Consider the following 15,491-nt stretch of genomic DNA (forward strand, 5'->3'; position numbering starts at 1 on the left):
AAGGAGAAAGAGGAAGAGAGTGCCGGCGGTGACGGGCACCTCAGGAGGTGATTGCTACCATCTGTGGGGGAGAGGCGATGGGGGCCTGAGAGCAGGGTGGGCACACACTGCAGCTCCACCAGTTTGCTTTGGCACAGGGTTGAAATGCACGCCACATCGCACTACTAGATTACATGTGTCTCTCACACATGCACAAATGCAAGGAGTGCACGCACACGCACACACGCACACACGCACGCACACACACACGCACGCACACACACACACGCATGCACAAAGGATCCAACATTTTAACCCGGCTGACATTAACGTTGTTATTTGACACTTTGCTGTCCTTAACATTTGTTTCACGATGTTCCCGACTTGCCAGAGAGCCTTTATGGGTGGCTTTATAGAACCAGAACAGCATCTATCCCTTATGGGTTGGCCGAGGACCAAAGTTGCAATAGTGACAGAGGGAATAAAAGCAAAGAGCAAAGCTACAGTACAAACCAATCAAACAGACCAAACCGTGTTGCCTCAGCCAGATAAATAAGATACTCTTGCTTCTCTCTCGCTCTCACACACACACACACACACACACACACACACACACACACACACACACACACACACACACACACACACACACACACACACCGAAACAAAACGCACACACCTCATGTTTGTTGGCCTCGCTGTGCCGTTGCCCCTGCGTCTCACGCTAACCACCCCAGAGGCATCATTTCATAGGGCTGTTGATTTTAGAACAACATTCCTCGGCTCTGTAATTATTTGAAAGCACAGGAGGTTTCTTTTTCAAAATCACTTTCCCCCCCAACACACACAAAAACATCTCTTGCTCATTTGTGTGTCGCGCTTTAAGTAATTGAAGTGTCGGTTCCTTGTTAGCCTCTAGCGACAGGCGGCGGAGGGGGAAGGGCCTTTAAGTCAATTAGCGAAAGTAGGAACATGGCACATACATGAAGTAATATCAAGGCAGCTCTGGCTTTTTTTCCATCCTTACCCGTCTATATTCGGCATCTCACTGAAATTCATATCATGTTGCCCCTCTAGGGACAGACAGCTACATTTCAGCTGACCATGGAGGACATTTTTAGGCTGCTGTGTGCTGGATTCTCATCGTTCAATGTGGATATTTGAAGCAAAGGTAGAGCAAACAACATTGTGTTGCAAGAACAAAAGCACACAAATCATGCTACTCTCCATGGCAGGATTGAGAAAGTATGAAAATGTGGGGTTGTTCGTGTTATCCAAATCATGCAAACTCACAAACTGTGCCATGGTTTCATGTGACGTGTGTTAAAGAATGAGGTCATTTCTCGATCACCAGGCCTAAAAAGTGTCTTGACGAATCTGCTCTGTGACTGAAACATGGGCCTGACCTCTGCTTGCCCTCGCTAGGAGATGTGGAGGAGAAAATGGTGTGAAAGGATGGAGGCCTATTTTGAAATTCTAATTGGCATCAAAAAACCATCTGCCCCTTGTCGGTGAGGGAAATAAAAATGAGTTTGTGCTTCTGTGGTCTTCAAAGTTTCCACAGCTCTATACATATCTGAGGGCTTATTCTGAGCCCTGTTCCTGAGCATGTGTTCCTGGCTGGCCTCTTCCTCTGACACACACATTCACACACAGACACACACACCCACCCACCCACCCACACACACACACACCCACACACACCTCTGCTGGATCCACACTGCTCTCCCTAAGAAACCCATCTGTCAAATTCCCCGCTAATTCCAGCTAATAGTTTCCAAAAAAATAAGAGGCTGAGCCCACCAAAAACCACAAGCCCCACAAAAGGTTTGAGCGTGGGCTCGTCACGAGGCTTGAGACTTCTGCTTCTCCTTCCTCTGCTGTAAAATTCACATTTTAATGAAGCCGCTCATTCATTAGTGTGGCAGACATGATCTACAGTAATATCATCTATTATGTAACAGGTAAAACTTTTTTCTTTAGAGATGATAACTAATTTGTGGGAATTTCCTTCAGGTGATGACATGGACTGATGTATAATGAGCGTACAGTGAATACTAATAATATTTGGTTGATTGATTTAATTTGAAAGGAAACCCCTCTTCTTGTGCAAAAACAGAATACCATATCACTCATTCCCCACTGGAATCAATATGTCAAAACTTACTATTAAAAATATTCAACACCACACCCAGACGCTGCAGCAGAGCAGGAACACCCAGCTCTGCTACCAACCGCAGCTCACCTGCATTTCTGGCAAATCAGCCCAAATGGCAATTCAAACAGCTTTCACATGACCTCTGTATTTAACACTATGAATGCATACCAGTGTGCCTGGCGCAACACTGGGAGCAGACCTGGCTTGGCTGGTCCATTAGGGATGGATGGTGTCTGGCCCTGGGCTCGTAGCGTCCCAGAGCAGTACTCTGGACTTCCTGCAGGCTGAGTCCAAAACGAGAAAAAGGAAGGGCTGGAGAATAGAACAGCTTGGGGCCAAGATGGCTGCAGACGCGGCCAAGAGTAGAGAGCTCCTACACCGCCATAAATTATCATCTACTCAGGATGTCACATTGTCGTTGACTCCACAAGAGGCCTCTTCATCCTATACAGTGACTTTGGCAGACTCTATTATGGAATGATACACCGTCTCACATGTTTAAGTCAACACAAAGTATTTACATTACAGCATCGACCATGCCAGCAGAAAAGCCAATACTCCATCACAACCAGTAACCAAATAGCTCTTATGCATCTGTTTCCTTATTACATCCTGTGGCTTAAACTTCAGGCAGATAAATCACAGCTTTTTCCATCATGTCTCCCTCAATACAAATAGACACGCTTCTTTACGAGGCTGCCCTCTCTGACTACTAGAGCAGGGATTTGTAAACCCATGTCTCGAGGCAGGATTCATAGCGAGGGAGGCGGCAGATGGGGCGTGTGTGTGCATGGCTTGTGTCTGGAGACAGTATGTGAGCTTGCCAAGAGCGCAGACAGTAATCTTGGTGCGGTGCTTGTCAAACATTTAGTAAGACTGGCGAACAATCAAACCAGCCTGTTGGAGACAATGTTCTTGTCGTGCCAGGTAAAGATTTGAGTTAAGACTGCTACGAGTGAGAGCTAAACCTTGCAACATCTTTAAAACCATCTTAACAATAGTGTTTAAAGTGATGAAATCAGCTACCAGGCACATCATTTCTCAACGACAGAGTTAGAGCTAGGGTGTGAAAAAACTACTGATTCAGCTCTACATCTGCCCACTCTGAGCTTAACCTTGTCACCACCCTGCAAAAGATCACGACCTCAGCCCGGCCCACTCAGACCCTACCTCCAACTCAAACACCCACTGGGCCTCATGAAGGCTCTGGTGACACCTAAGGGACTATCTTGGCTCTGTAACTTGCCACTCTTACACACTCGCCCAGGCTAAATACTTACACCTCGCTGACACAGTGGCTCCCGCTGCAGCCCGCTGCAGCCCGCTGCCTTTTCTGCACCACGTCAGAAAGAAAAGCAAGTGAAGAAATCAACAAGGGGCAGATGCATTTTAAGAATGGGTTTTAATACGCACTGGAGAAGCTTTTTAAAAGGCTCTCTTGCTACTTTGAGGATATGTTGGAACCAGTTCTACCGGAATAGGCTGTAAAGAGGCTTATGGACGCGAAACTGGGGACGTCTGGGACTGACCTTTTGGCGTGTCCGGATGTGTGATCGGGTATCGCGTGCAACTTGCAAAAGGCTTTAACTGCCCTGTATCAACACTGGGATTAGGTCATCAGAGTTGGCCAGTGCAGCCGGGCTGTTTAGTCCAGAAATTGTGGATGGAAGTGACATATCAATCCCGCTGAGAAGAGCTCTACGGGAAGCGGGTGTAACATTTCGGAAACGGGACATTTAAAAGAGGGTGTGTGCAAAAGTATAAGCGAGAAAACCCTGAGGGATTTACAGGATATTATTGTACTGTAGAAGAGGCTAGGTGTGTTCGAGTGTGTGCTTGTATCTGAGAGCTGAGTAAGTGAGGGTGTCAAGAATAGATGACAAGCCAAAGTAAGGTAGAGTTGGCAAGGGAGATTTTCAGAGTACAGAGTGAGAGAACGCGGGCTCCGTTGGCCCATCTAATGCTAAAATGGCTTCGCTCCTCTGGCTCTGTCACTCTCTGTCCCCTTTAAACAGATCTGGCACTGTTCAATGCTAAATATGATCTCAGGCCAGCTCACTGGGCAATTATAACATGCTAGAAAAATATACACTGTTTTTCAATGTTCTGCTCCTGTTTTTTTTCTCCCTGGCTGTAATTTTATTTCATTATAGGGAAAGGTTAAAATGGGGACAGCGGTTGCTAATATGGTTTTATTTTCCTACGCTAACACATTTTTATGACAAGCAAAATTTACTTGAATTAGGTTCCACCTATGTCTATTTATACTAAGAGAAATGCTGTAAAAAGTTACCACCAAAGAAACATCCACATATTAGAGAACGCATTCCTGCTGAAAACACATGGATAACATGTCATGTGTCTAAAACCTTTGTACAGCCATGAAATTAATACATGCGCTAAATATCACATACAAGCCTAATCCAATACAAAAGTAATCCATTTACATTAACAAAAATTGCCACAGAAATTGCTATAATTTTACTTGGCGAGCTTTCAGAGCACATCTGAATGACTTTTACAGAGCATGTCTTGAGGTAAAGGCAAACACTGCCAAATAACATTCTTGGATGACTTAGCTGTAGCAGTGTGCCAATGAGTCGAGCTGTTGTCATCCACTGTTTAGACTTGCTTGTGAAAAAGAGTTTTTTTTCATAGACAAGTCCAGAAAACATGATTTTTGTTAAGAGTAGGCCTGTTTCTCTGTACAGGAATGGGTAAATAGAAGGGCCTGATGGGAAATGCAAGGAAACGGATGGGCCTTGTGTTTTGAAAGACGTTGCCAAAGTTGCAAGCTCGACCACTATGTGCTACCAGAACTCCTCACCTGTACAAACACAAACCCATCCGGTATGTTCTGGCAACACTCTTAATTACCACTGTGACAGTCAAACACAGGTCAGCATAGTTAAATCTCTCCTTTTCTGCCTCCCTCTCTCTTTCCCTGTGTGTATGTGTATAAATTCAATTTGTTGGCCTGATTTTACATTGCTGTCATTTCCTCAGAGTGGGTGGTGAGAAGGTCATGACTCTATCCAACAAAGAAATAAACAACCTGTATTTAAAAAAATGCCCATACGTTCATACACTACTTGAACTAAGAATTGTACAGCTGAAGAAAGAGCATGTTTTAACACATTACAAGGCTGCTGAATTTATGTAAAACGACTGGGTTTTGATCCACAAGAATAAACTGTATTCATCTTCTAAGTTCTATGATCTTTTTAACATAAAACACATAAAAGTTATAAAGCCATCGTGTTAGGTATCCTCACAGAAAATCTGTTGTGCTAAATTTAAGTTCTCAGAAATGGTCTGTATTGTTTGTTTCACAGCAGACTAACTGAAACATGTGAAAAGCACATAAAGAATGACAGATAGAAGGAAAGACTTACGCAGACACTCATTGGCCTCGCGGGCATTGGCCCTCTGCCATGGTCGGTCATAGTGAAAGGGCTTGCAGCGGTCACATTCAGGTCCCTCTGTGTTGTGCTTGCAGTCACATACCAGTTTGCCTTCCTTGTCTTTTAGACAGCGTGAGCCATGTCCGTTGCATTTACACCTCCCGCCCACCTGAAAGTCTCCCACTGCATAGAAATAAGTTGGCAGCGTCGATGTCACTGCCATGGGGTCATCATCCCTCCCTCCACTGTTACTTCCAGCCCCCAGTCCCAGCTCCCGGGGTAGCTGGGGCCGGCTGAAGACCACGCGGATGTCGGTGACAGTCACCCAGTCCTGAAGGACAGGGCTGTTGTCAAAGTCTTTGCCGGAGGGCCGTCCATCCAGAGTGCTGAAAGCAATGAGTCCTCCAGACAGCGGGTAGAGGTCAGTGTGGCCATCTGTGCATAGCGCCTCCTGTTCGTTCTGCTTGGTAATGGTTGCTTTGTTGGGCCGATTGTACATACGCCGGCACTGTGAGGAGTAGAACTGGTAGGGCATCCAGGTCTTGCCGTAGTCCATGCTCTTGTATATGGCCAGGGACTCGGGTCGGGGGGAACAGAACTGCAGGCTGACATAGGTGATCTCAAACTTTTTACCTAGTGAAAGGGTGAGAGTCACGTTGTGCGGTGAAGTGTTCAGATTCTCTGACTGCCAGCAGGTGAGGTTGTGGGCTGAGTTGAGGTCAGTGAGGTAAGAAGCAGGGTGGGCACGGCGAGGGTCGGCTGCATCACAGATTTGGCACGAGCGCACAGAAGGCCGATCGTCGCCCCGCTCCACCACGCTGCAGGAACGGGACGGAGGCCGGCCACAGACGCTGGACACCATCACCTCCTTGCCGAAGGCAGCGTTAATAAACTCGGGGATACAGCGCCGGGCTGCGCCTGTGTCATCATAGCAAGGGTCTGGAGGGGTCTGCTGCCCTGCGAAGGGATTGGCGGCACTGTGGGTGGAGGCTGAGCATGCCAGGAGGCACAGGCCCAGCAGGCACCTCCAGGGTTCCCTCATCCTGCTCAGAGGGCCTGCGTGAGTGTGTGTCTGAGTTTATGCACGGATGAGTCTATGTGTGTGTACCCAAGAGTCTGTGTGTGTGTGTATAGTATGTGAAGGTGTATGTGTCGTCTTGCAGATGTGTCTGTGTGTGACTTTCCCTCTGTGTGTGTATAATTGTGAGTTAATGGAAGGAGAGTGACTGAGCTCAGTGACCCTTCACTTCAGGCTGGCCAGAGCCCTTCCTGTAAGAGAGAGAAACAAACACAAAGGTCAATGTCAGACATACTTTGACCATAATAGGATATAACATAGAAAGTGACACTGATCTAATTCTACTGTATAAAAAAACAAATCTATGCATCTTCAAAACCAAGTTATATTTGCTTATGAGAAATTAAATTGTATCTTTTGTACTGTACAATTACAAGTGAATGTTTTCATTGACTAAAAGCCTGCCAAAGGATAAGACAGTTAGACGGGTTGGCCCAAGGAGAAAGGATGTGACCATTTAAAGAGAGACATTAGTGGCTGCAAGTGACTGCATCCTGAATTTTAATGCCGGCTTCTCATTCAGTACTTCCATTCAGGTCAAAACTGGCCAAGCCTTCTGGTCATGCTTAAGCAGCATGGCAGAAGTCACCCTATAATCTCTGGTGATGCTGCAAAGCAGTGGACCGTATGTGACCCTGGTGGTCAAACCTCTGCTTTACGAGTGTGTCCTGAAAAAAAGGGAACTATTTTACAGTATATATGAAGACACGGCTCTTGAGCTCTTACTGATTTTTCGTGGGAATTTGAAATTGATTGATTTTTGTTACTATTTGTTACACAGTGCTGACTCTAGAGAAGGCAGCATTATGTTCATTCACTGAACCAGACAATTTTAATTTAATTTTAGAGTTATTTGAGGATTATACTCCGCATTAGAAGAACTGAGGCTATGAGACTCCATTCAAGCCTTCATTAAATCTATGGGTCAAGATAGGTACCTGGATGACATCATTCATACGCTCACAGCTAGACGAGGGGCCTCTCGGTCCCAAAGAGAGAAATATTGAGGGGGGTGGGGAGCCGTGGGGCAAAGAAAAAGACAGAGAAAGAGATGTATATAGCCCGAGGCTTTACCTTCCCTAATCCCCTTTATACTTCCCTGGGTGTCAAATCCAGAAGAGCCCCATTTCAAAACAGACAGCTGAGGGGTTGAGAAGGCACCCCAACCCTCTTTGCGAGGTATTTATTAAATTACAATGAATCACACCCACCTCCTCTTACCCTCACTCTCCCTCTTATACTACAGCATCCCTCTTCATCTTGGTAGAACAAAAGGCTGCCTCTGTATCCACTTCAGTCAAGCGGGAAAGGCAGACAGACGGATTTAAGGGGAGTCGGAAAAACAAAAGTTTCGTTCTTTTCTTATGTGAGGGGTCCAAAGCTAGCAACCCTCAAAAAAAGGGACCAATGGCCTGGTAAATAGGACCACTCTTCCATGCTCAAGTGCTTAGACCCAGCCATTTGGCCTCTTCTCAAGCACAGATTCGGCGTTAAGGAAAATAGTGTGAGGGAATTATACCAAGCAGAAAAGACAGTGAGGAACAAAATGCCACAAAGTGGAGGTACAACCGCTTCTTATGTCAATCTTAGAAACTAGTAGGCAAGTTATTTAAAATGTCTTTTCTGGCTTCTTTTCTACTTCGTTTTGAACTATACTTGGGATAAAGAGATAAGTGTATAATTCCCGTCATACCGAGCTCTAAAGTTGCCTCTCCGAAAGAATTTGAAGACCTGCTGAGCATTAAAACATTCTAAATAAAAATCCCCTGCTATTACAATATTGAACATATGAAAAATGGATTGCAGGGAACGGGCCTGCTCATAAATGATTGGATTAAGAGTGGGTCTTGCCAGGACAGATAAGGACATTGATCAATGACATGTGTCTGAGGACGAGGAGGTTAAAGTGGGCACGCAGGCGGGAGTTCATCAGCCAAGGCACTCCATCAAAAGGCTAGCCGTGGTAAAGCTGGCAGGCCCGACACCCACTGGGGAGGGCATGGAGAGACGGCTGATAGAATTAGCAACTCATTAGCATCAGGAGGAGAGGAGCAGGAGAGCAGGAAATTAGAAATTATGACAGGTGAGGGAAAAAGGAAAAAGATGGACAGAGGGAATTATTTAGACTTAGTATTTGATGTGCATGTTGTTGAGGGAGTGAGAGGAAGTTGGAAAAGTAAAACAAAAACAGGCAAGAAAATACTTGACATACTTAATAGACTGAAAAGGAGAACAAACAGGCTCACGGAAAGAAGAGTTTCAGCAGATGAGAAGGGAAAGAGGGACACACAAGGGGGAGAGGAACAGTGAGCGGCACGACAGTTATAAAGCAGAAGTGACTCGAGGGAGGGCGAGTGAGGACAGATATGAATGGAAGCAGTAGGAGAGAGAGGGAAAGTGACAGAGATGGAGGGAGGGAGTTGAGGGAAGGACATAAAAAATGAGAGAGGGAGAGATGGAGAGAGAAACAGAGAGCGGAGACAGATTAAGGTGGAGGTCTGCATTGGTCTGTGTCTGGACTTTGGATGACTAAATATGGTGCGGTCCGCGTGCTGCCGGCCTGCTGGGAGATTCTTCCAGGGTCTGGTGCTGTCAGGCGCGTCTGGCAGATGAGCGTGTAGGTTAAACAGAGAGAGAACAGTGACAAGGCTGTTTAATTCCACTCTGTACGCCCTCTGAAATAGATGCTAGCCTCGCAGCAAGTGTTAACGCTTCTCTGAGACACTCCAGCAACATTGCTCTGGCAAAAAAAGCTGGTCTTTATTAAAATCGTAGTCTATATTGTTACAAAAAATGTTAAATGTGAGCCATTTCCACTAAATCTTTCTGGATCTGTAAGCTTTGCCAGGATGTCAGCGCAGTGGTGTAGCTGGCTGACCTTTAAAATACTAAGAATCTGTTTCAGCAAGAAAATTCTTTGCTTTCAGCATTGACAGTGTGTTTAACAAGCCACAATTTCCCCTCTGTGGGGGCAGACATTGTCTTCTATTGAATGTGGTTGAAGTAGCAACAGCTGCAGGCCCATGTCTCTGTCTTTCTGAAGAAGACAATGAATACCACACTGAAGTGCTGCTGGTTTTAGCTTCATGTTTAGCGTACAGACATGAGAGTGGCATCGATCTTCTTATCTAATTCTCAGCATGAAAGCGACTAAGCCAAATGTCAAACTATTCCTCTCATAAATTTAGCGTTAATCTATGTATTAAAAAAAAATGTAGGAGTGATATCAGCCTCCAATCTGATTTTTGATTTTGGTATCCTTGTGTCTACATTCAGATCATAGATTGTGCCTTTAAAGTAGCACACAAACCTGCCATCAGATAATATGTTAAAAGACATACTGTTCCTGTAGAAGCCATTTCCAAGCGAATGGCTGCTGGGAGTGCAATGACAATACACCGCAATACATTACTGCAACATTCCTCTGTGGATAAATGGCAAGGAAAATGTACTTGAGCCGACGTGCTACAATCCCCAGTGGCTAAGCTACCGCAGTGTTAAATAATTTGCCTATTAGTATTACAGGCACAGTGTGTGAATGGATTAAAAAATATGGTGCTTTTAGAGTGGAAGCCCCCCTGCATCATAAGAAATTGTGCCTCACTGCACTGACTACTCAGGCAATTTGGCTATTGGAATGTATTAAATGGTTTTAATCAAACAGCGACAGCCCAATTAGAGAAGGTAGATAATGGAGGGCAAAAGGAAGGGAAATTAGATTCAATTTCCCATCCTTTAAAGGTGGGTGAGGAGTAGAGATAGCGACAGAGAGAGGCAGAAAGACAGGCAGAGAGAGAGAAAGACAGGAACAGGAAGATGACAGGGTGGTTTAGTAACGTTTTTTCAGCTTCTCCCTGTCACTGGGAGATCTTCCCATGTTGAGTTGTCTCTCTTTCAGGCGTGGGCGCCTCTGTCAGAGTTCACAGATTAGGAAAACAGAAGTCGCTGAGAGGCTTTATTTGGCTTGGGTGTGTGTGTGTGTGTGTGTGTGTGTGTGTGTGGGGCACCGTGGGAGGTGAGGATAGGAGAGGGACAGCTGAGCCACTTCGTATCCCAAGTGGGAGCCTTTCCCGCTGTTCTAGAGAGTTGGCGTGGTGGCCCCAGTAACAGTAAGGGAGTGAATGGAGGTCTACTAGGTCGCCTCTATCAGATGACAGCAAGCTGAGGACCAAACTGGTGCCCTGCTGTCCCTCCAGCCTGCTGTACAGTAATCCCTGGTGGGGTTATTAGTGGCTGCCCAGAACCATGGAGGACTCGTTAATAGGCTAACAACAGGACCACCTCCATTCTCATTATCATTATGGAAAGATGCATTGTATGAATAGAAAAGAACAGTCAGAGCAGCGACAAAGTCAAAACTCCCGCTGTACACAGACGGCACGCATGGGGTTGTTGTTGAGGCTGTTCACCTGAATAACATTTCAGCTCATATGTGTCTTATTCAGAGATCACATTCAGAATTATTTTGTCGTTTTATCAGTTGATTTTCTTTTTAATCTTTTACTCAAGAATGTCACTTTTTTGCCATTTTTTCTTGAATCAATGACTTCAACAATTAATAGATTATCAAAGGGTTGGGGGATTCATTTTCTGTTAATGATCTAATCGATTAATTGAATAACACACACACACACACACACACACACACACACACACACACACACACACACACACACACACACACACACACACACCTGCCCAGTTGAATCAACATGACTGACAGGCCTCAGGTAACAGGGGTCAAATATTAGTGGCCTGAATTCCACTTGATGATGGCTGTCTCTGCAGTGGTGACGACGATCCTGCTGTTTGTGTAAGCGTGCGTGTGTGTGTGTGTGTGTGTGTGTGTGTGTGTGTGTGTGTGTGTGTGTGTGTGTGTGTGTGTGTGTAGGGTGCTTGGAGTTCCTCGCTGGCATTCATTAGGGATTGAGGAGGAGGGGAGGAGGAGCAGGGAGGGCTGAGGGCAGGAGGGGGTCAACTCTCACAGCTGAGAGTGTCATTAGCAGGGGGATCACTGGCACTTTTTTAAAGTCTGCTTATGTCTGCTCAGGTTCAGTGTGAGTGAAGGTTTAATCTGATAAATATCCATAGGTTTGTTTTGCTTTACTTTTATTCCAACCTTCAAAACTGTTCACAATCACCTCAAACTGCTGCAACAACACTAGCTGCTATCTGTATAATGATCTGATAATACATCTTCGGCTCTCAAGTGCTTGTGAGGCTAATCCCAAAGCAGGACGATCCAAAAGGCATCATAAAACATATAAGTGAAATAATCTCTGTCTGGCAGACACTGCAGGGAGAAGCAGAACGCCTAGCAAAGGAATGCAGCAGCTTCTGTGGCCCAGCCCACACGGCTGGCCCTGAGTCCAACAGCGGTTCTTTAAATCAACAGAACCTGATCCAGAACCGAACAGGAGGAGAGAAGACAGGCGGCGCGAGGTGGAATATGAGGTCAGGCTAACTCTCACAGATTCTCAGACAGGAAGTTGTGCTAAACTACCACTCTCTGTATTTATGCACTTTAGTACAAAAGCAGGAGAAAATGCTGATAGGACAAGTTGTGTATTTTTCTGTTAATGAAGTGTTCTGTGCAGGTCAGTGTTTTTGGTGAGAAAATGGGAGATGTAAGGGGGAGAAAGGACATGAGCAGGCAGAAAGTTCTGGGCAACAGTGACTCAGATTCAGGGTTAAGCAGGGTTAATTTGTGAGAAACAAGACAGGCAGATATCTAGAATAAGAAGGGCTCTTTGTTTCATTTTCACACGGGTTTTTTGTCCAAACACATCCAAACAATGTTGTTTTCTGCAGCAAAAATAAACTACTTTTTTTATTTTCGGTAATAAAAAGTGAAGAGACAAAGTGTAAATGTGATTCTGAGTATGAGGCAGATTTCTTCTTAAGTAAATAAAAAACAGTTTAACTGTGAGGTGATTGAACTTCAAATGGTAAAATCAGATTTTCAAATGTGTTATTTTTTGACGTTTTTAATGCAAAAAAGTGTTAAACTTAAATAACACTATAGAGTATAGCAGCAAGCACTTAACAATAAGTACCCAATAGTCCATTTGATTTACTAAGGAGGTCCGAGAAGGCAAAAGTTGAACTCCCTGGACTTGGGAGTGAAGGGACAAGAGTTCAAACATGTACTATATAGCCTCCTATGTCAAAGAAATATTTCCTCTACATGTGCCGTCAAGATGAGCTTGAGAATGAGATGACACCCACCGCCTTTGCGATGGCGGGCAGAGACACAGATTCCTTTTTTAGTGTTTGTCACTGGATAAAGGCCATGCAGCAGGGTTACAGAGATTATAAAGCCGTGGAAAACAAATGCTGAGAGGTTAAAGTGTACTGTTTTGAGAGTGGGTGGGTGGACTGAGGACTCCTTGATTGAACATTTCCCATGGACCTGAGCATAACCCTGACCGCAGCTTTGCAGCAGTGTGGTTGGATGGTGGCAGGTGAGGTGTTCCTGGTTATGAGCGGAAGTAGCTCGTTTAGAGGGATGGAAGGATTTAAGCAGAGGAGAGGTGAGCACTCCTTCAAAGCCCTTTGAAGGCTGGCTGCGGTAGGCAGAGCAGCGGTTTTCCCAAAAAGCCCCCCTGACAGGAAAACAGTCTCTTTTTTCCATTGCACAAGAGCAACCTCTACCCCACAGCCAAAAGCAAAGACCTGCTTTGAACTCACAGGGGGAAAAGAAACCACAAATCATTTTATTAAGTGCTTGGAATACTCGCATGGTTGCGTACGTTACACTTAAACACACACGTTGTTGATGGACAAACACATGCTCTCCACTAGTTCTTATTCCCAATATGTGCCGTCACTCACACAGGAAGACACATTGTGAATGATGCCAAAGCTTGTGACTCATCAGCAAAACTCCCTTTCCCCTCTTCCCTTGTTCCTCTCCTCCCTATAGCCCCCTCGCTCATTCTTCCTCAACGGCAATGTTAGCACGAACAGGGTGACCTTTGCCTAGAGGTAATAGGTCAGCGGTCTGCCAGTGAAAAGGCCAAAGTAACTACTGTTAATGTCTCTCTTTTGGCTTGACTGACATTAACACAACAAGGCCTCCAAATTAAACAACAAATAAGTAATTCGTCCATGTCCTGTAGGTTGACACACAGGCGTTCTCTGAGCTGACGGACCTATTGGCAGGCCGATGGATGTGGTTATTGCTCGGACTATGGCTGCATTTGTAAATTAATCTATGATGCTATAGATATGGTTAATGTTAGCTGTCTTGTGACTACTCTTTACTGCGCCATACCTATTAACAATAGCTGAGAAAGCATCATTAACCCACACGGGATTTGAACCTGCAGCGCCTCTATCAGATGACTATGACAGATCCTCTATGACAGATGTGTTAGCAAACACACCACAGAAATGCAGTAGCTTCAAAACAACGCTCAGCCAGCACAACTATGTCAATTCACTCTGCACGCACACACACACACACACACACACACACACACACACACACACACACACACACACACAAGCGTGTAGTTAGTGTTACACCCATGTTCCACAGTCATAATCATAGCAGTGCATAGCCATGGCTGCAGCCACAATCAACAGCAACAGCCAAAGCTTTACCATTCCGTGGCTATAGTCATAATCACAGCTGCAGTCTGTCAAAATCAGCAGCATATCATAACATAGCTCAGGCTTTTTCTATCGATCGGAGGGACAAAAAGTATTGGGAGGTAATGCTATGGAATTTCAGGAAAATTTTCTTTGTACAAAAAACGACTTCATGCCTTGGGTTAAAATTGCCACTTCGTCAAGGTTACGGGTGCTTTGTCGTCATGGTTACATTAATGAACATGTTAGGGAACGATTGTGGTCAAGCTAACATAACCAAAACGATGTTGACTGTTGGTTTGAAATACGAAAAACAAATAGCAGTCTCCCATGTTAGATGTTGATCCATCCATCCACCCAAACTTCCTCCTTACACAGACTTTGTCTCTCTGTGACAACGTCACCTCAGTTGCTCCTTTGCTCACCTGATAATTACTATAGCCGCTGGAGGTCTTTGTCACTTAATCATAAACATTTGCCATTTTGTGGCACTTGCTTTAACGACTGATTGCTCTCATTCTTCTTGGGAGGATGCTCCGTTAGCATGGTTAGGTTAGCATGCTAGCAAAGAGCTGGTCCAACTTCATGGCAGCAGCCTGCTATTTTAATATGTTGCTTTGCCCTCTGTGCTGAATAACTGTCGACGAGATGAGCAGAACAGTCAGATAAGAATACTGATGTCGGGCACAGATCGGCTGTGGACCTCACACACACATATCCCCTCTGCATCTGGAGGAAATGTGTGGCTGACACATGCAGGCCTAGCAGGGTGCAGGGAGTGGCAGGATGAAGTGTGTGAATCTTGGCCCCTGGATCCTCTTCACACAGTGCGAGACATCATGGGTGTCATGCTGACGAATGACAGGTATTTTAACAGGAAACGTAAGCTGGCACACACCCAATTTGTCACTCAAAGAGAAAACACACGGCCATATAAGAAGTAAGACAACATTCTCACCTCTGAAGTGAAGACAATGAATGTGTGAATATGTGATTGAGGGTACTTTATCACCACATCCATCTCCAGGTCTAAATATAAATTCATATCGGGGATTGAAATGATCCAGGAAGAAAATAATATAAAATCTCTACATGTGAAATTCCACGTGGAGTCAAATCACAATATTAAACTGCCGTTCAAGAAAACTTAAGAGGTTCCAGAACCTGATGTGGTAGATCCAAACAAACAGCTGTAGTATAAAAGTGATCATTCTGATCTACAGCTTCACCAGCAGGGTCATGGTTGAGCAGAGCTCATTTTTTAAATCGGCATTAG

At 45.0% G+C, this 15,491-nt stretch overlaps 1 protein-coding gene across 5 annotated transcripts in view; it reads right to left on the reverse strand.

The window, feature by feature from the left end:
• The window catches only part of ntn2 (netrin 2), a 70,353-nt gene that overhangs the window by 26,629 nt on the left and 28,233 nt on the right, over positions 1-15,491 (reverse strand). For all 5 annotated transcript variants that reach the window (XM_035997193.1, XM_031315454.2, XM_031315452.2 and 2 more), the window contains exon 2: positions 5,533-6,810. In XM_035997193.1, the coding sequence (XP_035853086.1) occupies positions 5,533-6,583 (1,051 nt within the window). In that variant the 5' untranslated portion in view covers positions 6,584-6,810. The remainder of the gene's footprint in view (positions 1-5,532; positions 6,811-15,491) is intronic.

This window comes from Sander lucioperca, chromosome 22 (genome assembly GCF_008315115.2).
Source record: "Sander lucioperca isolate FBNREF2018 chromosome 22, SLUC_FBN_1.2, whole genome shotgun sequence".
NCBI lineage: Eukaryota > Metazoa > Chordata > Actinopteri > Perciformes > Percidae > Sander > Sander lucioperca.